Source organism: Vigna radiata, chromosome 6 (genome assembly GCF_000741045.1).
Source record: "Vigna radiata var. radiata cultivar VC1973A chromosome 6, Vradiata_ver6, whole genome shotgun sequence".
NCBI lineage: Eukaryota > Viridiplantae > Streptophyta > Magnoliopsida > Fabales > Fabaceae > Vigna > Vigna radiata.
In genome coordinates, this window is record NC_028356.1 from 5,378,129 (window position 1) to 5,388,405 (window position 10,277).

The window sequence follows — 10,277 nt, forward strand, 5'->3', positions numbered from 1 at the left end:
ACATTGAGCCTAGATCTTATTCTGAGGCATCCAAGTATCCTCACTGGGTTAGAGCCATGGATGATGAGCTTGCTGCATTGGCCAGAAATGATACTTGGGAAATCACAGATTTACCTGTTGACAAAACTGCTGTAGGCTGCAAGTGGGTTTTCAAAATCAAACACAAGGCTGATGGTAGCATTGAANGATATAAAGCCAGACTGGTAGCCAAGGGCTACACTCAAATTGAAGGTCAAGATTATCTAGATACTTTTTCTCCCGTGGTCAAAATCACAACGGTTAGACTGGTTATAGCTCTTGCAGCATCACATAATTGGCATCTTAAGCAACTAGATGTTAATAATGCTTTTCTTCATGGAACATTAAATGAAGAAGTTTATATGTTACCTCCTCCAGGGCTCCATGGCATCAAACCAAATCAAGTATGCAAGTTACAAAAATCACTTTATGGTCTTAAACAAGCAGGCAGACAGTGGTATGCTCGTTTATCTGATTTTCTCTTGTCTAATGGCTTTCTCCAATCTGCATCTGATCATTCCTTGTTCACAAAACATATTAATTCCAATGTCACTATTTTAGTGATTTATGTTGATGATATAGTACTTACAGGCAATGATCTAACAGAAATCACTCATATTACTCATCTTCTTGACGCAACATTTAAGATTAAAGATCTTGGCAATCTTAAATTCTTTCTTGGTCTTGAGGTGGCTAGAAACAAAGAAGGTATTTGTATTTCCCAGAGACAATATACACTGGACATTCTTAAAGATGAAGGCTACTTAAACTCTAAGCCTGTTTCCACTCCTTGTGATTATCGTATAAAACTCAGCACAAATTCTGGCCAACCTCTAAATGATGCAGCTTCATCTTCTTATAGACGACTGATTGGTAGATTATTATATCTCACCAACACTAGACCAGATATTTCATTTGCAGTACAACAACTAAGTCAATTTCTTTCAAATCCCAGCACAAATCATCAACAAGCAGCTTTCAGGATTCTTAGATATCTTAAAGGTGCCCCTGGAAAAGGGATTTTCTTTCCCAGTAATAACATCATACAGTTGAAAGGCTTTAGCGATTCTGATTGGGCAGGTTGCATTGATACCAGACGAAGTATCACTGGTTACTCTATCTATCTTGGTTCTTCACTTATTTCATGGAAATCGAAGAAACAAGCCACTGTATCCAAAAGTTCCTCAGAAGCTGAATACAGAGCTCTTGCCACAGCTACTTGTGAAATTCAATGGTTAACTTTTCTTCTAAAGGATCTCAACATAACCTTTCAACAACCAGCAGTCTTGTTCTGTGATAACAAATCTGCTCTTCATATTGCTGCAAATCCAGTTTTTCATGAACGCACAAAACACATTGAAATAGATTGTCATATTGTAAGGGAAAAACTTTCTTCTGATTTACTTAAACTACTGCCGATTCCTTCTGCATGCCAGTTAGCTGATATCTACACAAAAGGACTTTCTCCAGCAGCGTTCAAATTTCTGGTTTCCAAGCTAGGAATGATTGATATTCATTCTCCAGCTTGAGGGGGGCTGTTAGGATTTAATATTTAATTTAATATTTGATATCCTTCTTTTTAGGTTTGAAGATTTTGTTTGTTATTATTTCTATTTGCTATTATTCTGTGTNTGTTAGGATTTAATATTTAATTTAATATTTGATATCCTTCTTTTTAGGTTTGAAGATTTTGTTTGTTATTATTTCTATTTGCTATTATTCTGTGTATATAGCTGATAGATTAAATAGAATTATAATTAATTCTGTTATAATCTTGATGTATAAATATTTGTATCTGCATTATGCAGAATTAAGATAATACACACAGATTATTCTTTTCTTCTCTGTTTCTCTTATCAGTATGATTCTCATTATTTAAGTTATAAACCGCGTTGTAAAAGTTTAGGCAGACATCCTTTGACCACAAGTAAGTTTCAATATCAATGAAAACAATTACAAGTGCAGAAAACAACAAAACCATCCGTCAAATCTTTTGCTTTCCTTGTCTCACCGTCAAAAACAAACCTCTCTCGAATAATGAAATACTAAGTTTGGTTAGCTATTTACATACCAAGACACTAATTTTTTATTTTTTATTTATTTTCACTTTTAGCTATATGCATTCATTAGTAAATAAATGTGACTGCAGGCAAAAAATATAGGCCAATCTAGAGTAGGGCAATGTATAGAGATAACGAAAATGAGATTTGAAAGGCGACCACACCACATGAAGGGTGGTCATGGACATGGACATGCACACGATGGTGGGGTAATCCTAAGGAAGAAGCTACATCTATATGGTCCACCACCCTAGACATTCATTAGAAATATCGACAAATAAAGAAAAAAATGGATATAATATAAACAACGGTTAAAAATCTATGTTTATGACGAACCTTGAGTTGTGCCAATGCTAGAGGAGTCTCCGTGAGGAACTTGACGGCAAGAGTCATTATGGTGGAGGTGGTTTCATAACCGGCGACGAGCAAAGCCAACATAAAATCAACTATTTCCTCGTCGGAAAAGTTGTTGCCGGAGGCCAACAATGCCCCTAGCATGTCATTCTTTTTCTCCTCCTTTTCGCTTTCTTTTCTTCTCTCCCTCACTATCAACGTTAATGCCTCTGCCACCTTCGTCCTGGCCTACACCATTACGCATTATCTCAAATAAATATATATAATTTCTAACTATTTTATCTTATTTAAATATATTAGAGAAATGAAAGAGCATGCACCTTGATGGCTCTGCGGTAGGTGGTCGAAAAGAGAGGCAATGGAAGAGTGAAAAATCCTTCTATCACAAGAACGTACTCTTTCCTTAGAGTCTCAGTCCATTCACCTGGATCAAAGCTCATCAACTGCTTCACTGTCAACTCAAACGTTATCTGCAAGTAATCCATAAAACCTAATCAATTTTTCATTTAATAATATATTTAAACTAGCGTGGCGTGTATGTGCCCATACATATATAAAAGCATAAAATATAATATTCAAATAATATGTCACATGAACAACAAAATCATACATGTGCATTCTAACCTATAGTTTATATAGGGAATGATTAATATTCTTCTGCATCCGTAAACCCATTGTAGTTAACGTGGGGCCTCGTACGCACGGAACTGGACACATTATACCAAACCATGGAATCTGAGTCACCAACTCCAGTTCCATTTCCATCACGTAAATCACACTCACATGAACTATTAACACTAAACAAACTTTTCAGCACCAATCAACCAAAAAAATAAACAATGGAATAAAATACGAAGTAAGAACCAAAAGGGAAAAATAGACAGACGACGACACCCCTGATGAACTTTGAACTCAATAAACAAAACAAAGAAAATCCAGATAAACATTATGAGGCGCAAACAGCTGGTCCACCACCTCCCCAATATCATTCATGATCATATCATGCTGGCAAGTGAGCTCCACTCGAACGATTCAAAGCCTGCTTGACTCACCACTCGATTTTGGGAAAGCTAAATCAAATTCATTTCCTTTTACATGTGAAAATGCTTCGGGTATCGACACGGTTGGCGATACATCGTATCAATGACAGAATTGGAAACAGATAGAAATCTTATCCGAATAAGATAAAATCGTTATAAGCTATAAAACTCTTACTGCTGATAACATTATTCGAGCTCAAACTCGACCGTTTGAACCGAAACAATCATCTCGTACCTATTGAAAATAAAGACAGCGAGAAAAAGCTAACCTTTTTGGCTTCTTCCATGAGAAAAATCCGGTCTGACCAAGAATCGAGATTGAGCCGGATGAGACGGTCTATGTCAACGAGCAAGTGATCCTTGATGATGGAAGAGTTGGCGAAACTCATGGTGAGGGAGTGCATTTTCTTGTGAAGAGAGCCCTTCATGAGAAGCAGAGAGTGTTTTCCAAGGAGGTTGGATATGGAACCGGGGTAGCTGCATTCGAAGAGTTTCCCTTCGTTGAGCAGAATGAAGCGGTTGGTCTCCGGGTCTGCGGAGAAGACGGTGGGTTCGCCAAAGACATGGGTGGTAAAAATTGGGCCGTAGCGATGGACGCGGTGGTCGATGAATGGTTCGGGGTTGTCGGTCTTGTAGGCTGATATGAGCTGCAGGGTCTCTCCGGCGAAGGGGAGGCCGAGGGTGCCCGGGGGGAGGCGGAGGCGGAGGCGGCGGTAACGGGATCGGCGATGGAGGAAAAGGAAGATAGCGGAGATGAAGAGAAGGATGAGTGGAGTGATGAAAGATGCCATTCAAGTAATAATATGAGAGCGATGGTACTGTGTGTACGTGTGTGTGTATATATACAGGAATGTTATGGTGTATGGTGTGTGTAGAGTATGATATAGGGAATGGTGAACGAATGGTGATGGTTTGAAGAAAAGAAATTGATGGAAGGAGAAGAGGGAGCACAGGGGGTGTCTATGGAATGTGTGATATGAGAATCTAAAAGGAGTGATCTTTTTGGTATGTCAGCAACTTTCTCCTTTCCTCTTCCAATTTTCTACTAATTTTCTGTCAGGATAAGACTTTGCTTTGGGTGGGGTACTTTGCTAACCCTTTATTTCTTTATTTCTTTTGTCAAAATTAGCATACTAGTAGTTAATATATATAAATATATATATATATATATATATATATATATATATATATATATATATATATATATATTACAAAATATATATACTTACAAGTCTCATTATCTAGACATGGTTATGTTGCAATCTCTTTTCATATAAAGAAATGAAGATTTGGTCCCCATATGAAGAGGGAATTTTTAGTTTAGTATCCGGTTTTAAAAATGTAGACATTTGGTTCTTATGTTTTGACATTTGTATCAATTTAGTCTTATCCGTTAAGTTTTTTGGAACGACATTAAATGTTAAATGATGTGGCAAATAACTTATTTGACAAAAGGAAATTTCATAGTAAAGACATGTATGAAAAAATCATTTCATTACAATAAATTAAAGGCTTAAATGCTTGCCCTAAGACATTGATCTCGAAGGACCTAAGGTGAAGGAGCTGAGGTGAAGGAGGTGAGCTAAGATGGGGTTTCCTTCGTTGTTCCCTTCGTGTGAGGTGGGTGTCCTAACTTGGGGAAGTATTGTTGTTTTCTTTTAAGGTGAAGGATGTGAGCTAAGGTGGGTGCCCTAACATTGTTGTCTTCTTTGTTTGTGGTTAATTTTTGGGGTTTGGGGTTGTTTTGTTGGTGTGGATGAAACATTATTGTGTCACGACGAGGCAATGTCAATAAATCATTGTTCGTCTTGCTCATGGGGGAGCTCTCGTGGTGCTTCATCAAGAGGAATGGTTGGCAGCCAAATATGCTATTGTGGAGAACTTGTCGTATTGAGAGTCTCAAAAACTTCTAAGAACGAGGGCAAACCTTTTTTGGATTGCCCTAATTACAAGATTTGTTTCCTTCGTTGTGTTTTTATTTTGGGATACAATTATTTTGGTTTTCATGAGATGTTTTTGGTTCGACATTTTGTACAGTGGAATCGAAATGCATAAGTGCAAGGATGTAATTTCTTCAAGTGGCGCACTGAAGATAATGTGGATGAAAGGGATACTACAATTGGATGGCAAAGGAGAAAGATTATTAACTTGGAAAAATCAGTTTTGGAAAAATCAATTCTGGTTCTTCAAAAAAGGAAGAAGGTCTTAATCTGGATGTTATGTTTGATGAGGTTGATTAATATGATCTTTGTATGTCTTATGTTAGTTAAATTGTAATGAAGAAGTTAGTTAAATTGTAATGTTTGTTTTTTACCTAATGAATGAGAAAGTGGTTGTAATGAGATTATGCTTGTAATGACATTCTACTTAATGAAGAAGTGTAATTTTCATTACTTCAAGTGTTTGTTACTTCAAATTAATATGGCTGTGACAATATAATTAATATAAACAAGTTTGAAATCTGAGAAGCCAAATTAAAATGGCTATCACAATACATTAAATATAATCAACTGTTAAATCAGGGATGCCAAATTAATATGGCTATGACAATACAATTAATATAAACAAGTTTGAAATCTGAGAAGCCAAATTAATATGACTATCACAATACAGTCACATATCATCCAAAGTACTTCATATATCATTTGAAATACAGTCGCATATCATCCAAAGTACTTCATATATCATCCAAAGTACAGTCACATATCATCCAAAATACAGTGACATATGATCCAAAATGTTAAGTGCAAAATACATGACAGAAAGCAACACTATTTAAAGTCAAAATACATATCCAAAATACAACAAAGATTTTCATCCCAATGGATTTAACCCCACCTTTAAGAAGAAGGAAAATTGCTTTGTGTGTGAAAAGTTGAGTCATCATTCACCACAATGAAAGCATAGAGCAAGAAACGATAATCCTCATCAGGAAAATATAACCGAAGGGGAAGATACTATTGTTGCAATCATTTCACAAATAAGTTTGATGACCAATGTGAAAAAATGGGTGTAGAATGCAGTGTTACTAGGCATATATGTTCAACATAAGTGCTTTTACCTTCTACACTAGTGTAGGGGATGAAGAAGAGCATGTTTACTTCGATTATTCTAGGACAACTCCTTTTCTAGGAAAAGGAAAAGTTCTTCTGAAGCTCACATTTGGGAAGACTTTGGCCTTGAGTAATGTGCTACATGTGTCCTCTATCAGAGTTAATTTAATCCTTACAGCACTACTGTGAAAAGTGAGGGTTAAAGTGTAATTTGATTCTGACAAGATTGTTATGACAAAAATTAATGTTTTTGCAGGGAAGGGATATTATGATCAAGGTCTCTTTATGCTCACTATTTTTGAAATTATTAATGAATCAAGTTTTTATGCTTACACTGTTGACTTGTATGATATGTGACATGCTAGACATATGAACTTCTCATATATTATGAAATTACAATGATTATGATTAATTAATGCGTTTGATAAACAAAGTAATAAATGTGATATATGTGTGGAATGTAAAATAACAAAGAAAACATGTTATCCTGTAGATCATCAAATTGAATTGTTAGGGTTAATTCATATTGATCTAGTTGATTTAAAACAAATCATGTCTAAAAACAGTAAAAACTATTTTGTAACCTTTATACATAATTATTGTAGATACATCAAAGTGTACTTAATCAAACATAAGGATGAAGTCTTTGATGTGTTTTTAATTATAAAGCAAAAGTAGAAAATCAATTGAATAAGAAAATTCAGCAGATTAGATCAAATAGATGTAGTGAATAGGTATTGTTTAATGAATAGTGTTAGAGAAGACATTATATGTGAAGTAACATCACCATATTCACCTAAGTCTAATAGAGTAGTTGAAAAAACGAATAGAACTCTTAAAGAAATTATGAATGTTATGCTTATTAGTTCTAGTGGACTCGATCACTTTTGGAAAAAAATCCTTTTTACTCCTCATTACAAATTGTGAAGATATTATGAACCTAATCATAAATACTTAAAGGTGTGAGAGGACCTAACTAAAGTAATGTTACAAAATAGAATATGTTACTAACACCAAATTAAATATCTTTACAAATTAAAAAACTAAAGTAAACTAAAACATAAATAAATAAACCAAATCGAGAACTAAATCACTAATTAAGCTATTTTTTTTTTACAATGCAGACAAATTCTAAGTAAAAGAAGAAAACATCTAGCCAATAAGCGTGAGATAAACATAGGTCACACATTACATTACTAATTATGTGTAGTAATGTGTTGTGCATTGAATTTTTGGCCATTTTTATTCAATTTTTTATATTGTGGGGCAAAACCATACACATATGCACATCACTTGAAGGCATGGAAGGACGAAAGTAAGTGTAGAAAAGTCACTCTGTGTTCTATGCTACTGGTTTATAGCATCATAAACAAAAGAGTGTATTCAGGCCTTCCATAGTTCGAGTTTAGGAGCACGTGTGAGTCTTTCACCTTGCACCTGCATCATAGTCTCCAAGAAAATGCCCATATATTTTGACCATCACCATGTATTCATCATAGATCTAACGTGTTACAGAGTAGTGATCACTATTAAAAAAATGCTTCTCTTTTAGTCCAAAATATTCCACAATATTTTCTAATTAAAAGTATCATAATGCCAACTTGGGTTCAAGTTAAAGTATTCACCAAATCTTCAAAAGTGGAATGCACACTAATCCATTCCTTTTCGCGTTGATTCGCTTTTCTTTAATAAAAAATTAAAAGACTATATTAAATTAAAAAATAAAAAAAAAATTAAAATAAATCAGACCAAGAAGATTAAATCACTAATATTAAGCTCAAAAAGTTTGTGTTTGATATAACTTTTTTTAAAATTTTAGCTCCAAACTTATGAGATGCAATGGTATAAATGATTTTTTTTTTCTTTGTAACATCTTTTGTAGTTTCATTTTATTTTTCATTTTTAAAAAGTTTGTGTTTTGGTCTATTATCTCTAACACTTAAACTATGGTACAATTGTTTGATGACAAGTCTTATAAGAAGACCAAACACATGTGTGTTTCATATTTAGAATGTTTGCTAAAAAGATCTCGAAATCATTATACAATTATTTAATAATGCTAAAAAGTCAACAAAATTTACTATTTAGAAGAAAATAGGGAAACTGACAAAAATTATCAAATTAAAAATACGGTTGAAAGTACTATATCAATAAGAGAGATAAGTTTAATTAATTAATTAATTATATATATATATATATATATATATATATATATATATATATATTTACATTAGACTAACTTGAGAGATTAAAATTATGAAAACATCATATTTGTTAAATCTTCGGGTATATTTGTGATTTATTTTAGATATCATCTTCACTCATGTATTCATGTACTTATTTGAACATGTTTAGTTCTATAGTATTGTTCATAGTAAAAGAAAGTTCATAAAATAGAATGCATCTTAGTTATAAGTTTGACCAAGAGTGGAAATAATTGAATAGGATTAGCAGTCCGATAGCGGTAATCATGGTTTTAATATCATGTGAGAAATAGATTTTAAGCTTAACTCAACTTCACAAAACCGGTTTGTACAGTGAAGTTTACATCTACTTATATACATTTAAATGACCTCATCTCTAGTCGATGTGAGACTTCCCACAACACCTATGATAAACCTTCTATAATGTCTAATTTAAACTTTTGAAAAGAGTTTCTCATCCAATGTTTCATATAATGTTGTTGACGTGTCCTAATTGATACTTGATTTGATGACACTGGTGTTTTGTTTGGTAAACTTGATGATAAGAAAACAAAGATAGGATAATGACAACTATTTCCCTGATATCTCACACAATAGTAAAATTCTGGCCTCCCTTCAATTATTTGCTATTTGCAGCGGTGACCTGTAAATAAAATAAAAAATAAAAAACTTCCTTGTCGGCAAACATGTAGTTGCATATTTTAAGATTTTTTTTTATGTTGTGTTATGAGTTTTTAAAGTGATCAGTAAAGGATAAAAGTCTTTTTTTTTGTGCGTTTTTTCATATATCAAAATTATTTTATGTTTATTTTTTTTAAAACAGATGTTTTGGATTACATATCTTTTTTACAAAACAAGATTGAAGATGAATTTATATATACATTAAAAAAAAATCTTTTGAAATGATACTAAAAATAAATATGTGAGGATTTAATCTGGAGTGGATAATCCAACAGTTTTTTATTGTATTTTTTCAGCTTTTGTGATTACATGTATAAACTTTTCTTAGGTAAAAAAAAATTAGTCAGAAAATGTCGGTTTAATTTCACATTTGATATTCATAATTAATATCAAAGATAAAGTGTCTTAATAGTTTGTTTTTACATTCAAAGCATGAAATTTGGACACCAAATAACAACGTTATTTAAGCAAATAACATAATAACACAAATAATATAGACAAAATATTAAAAGTGGTGATTATAATATAAAATTTTTTTATTATTTCTTTCATATAAATAAGATTTCGAAAAAATTTCATTAAGTTTCAACATTGGATACAGAAATATAATTTTTCTCTCATGTTTGGATAAATTTGTCAAGAATTCCTTTACATTGAAAATTTTAGTTACATTTCTATAATAGCACATTCATCTTTTAAATCCATTTGAATAATTACTCTAAGTCTACACTATCCTATTTCCTATCAAAGTTGAATGATTTTGTGTACTCTTACGCATGATATATACATACATATATATATATATATATATATATATATATATATATATATATATATATATATATATATATATATATATATATATAT

General features: G+C 32.7%; 1 protein-coding gene across 1 annotated transcript in view; it reads right to left on the bottom strand.

Moving 5' to 3' along the window:
- LOC106763863 (cytochrome P450 90A1) overlaps window positions 1–4,539 on the bottom strand; it is a 10,843-nt gene extending 6,304 nt beyond the window's left edge. Inside the window, exons 1-3 of the mRNA XM_014648027.2 lie at window positions 3,742–4,539; window positions 2,753–2,902; window positions 2,415–2,660 (exon numbers count right to left, since the gene is read on the bottom strand). Coding sequence (XP_014503513.1) covers window positions 2,415–2,660; window positions 2,753–2,902; window positions 3,742–4,263 — 918 coding nt within the window. The 5' untranslated portion in view covers window positions 4,264–4,539. The remainder of the gene's footprint in view (window positions 1–2,414; window positions 2,661–2,752; window positions 2,903–3,741) is intronic.
- Window positions 4,540–10,277: the final 5,738 nt, after the last annotated feature.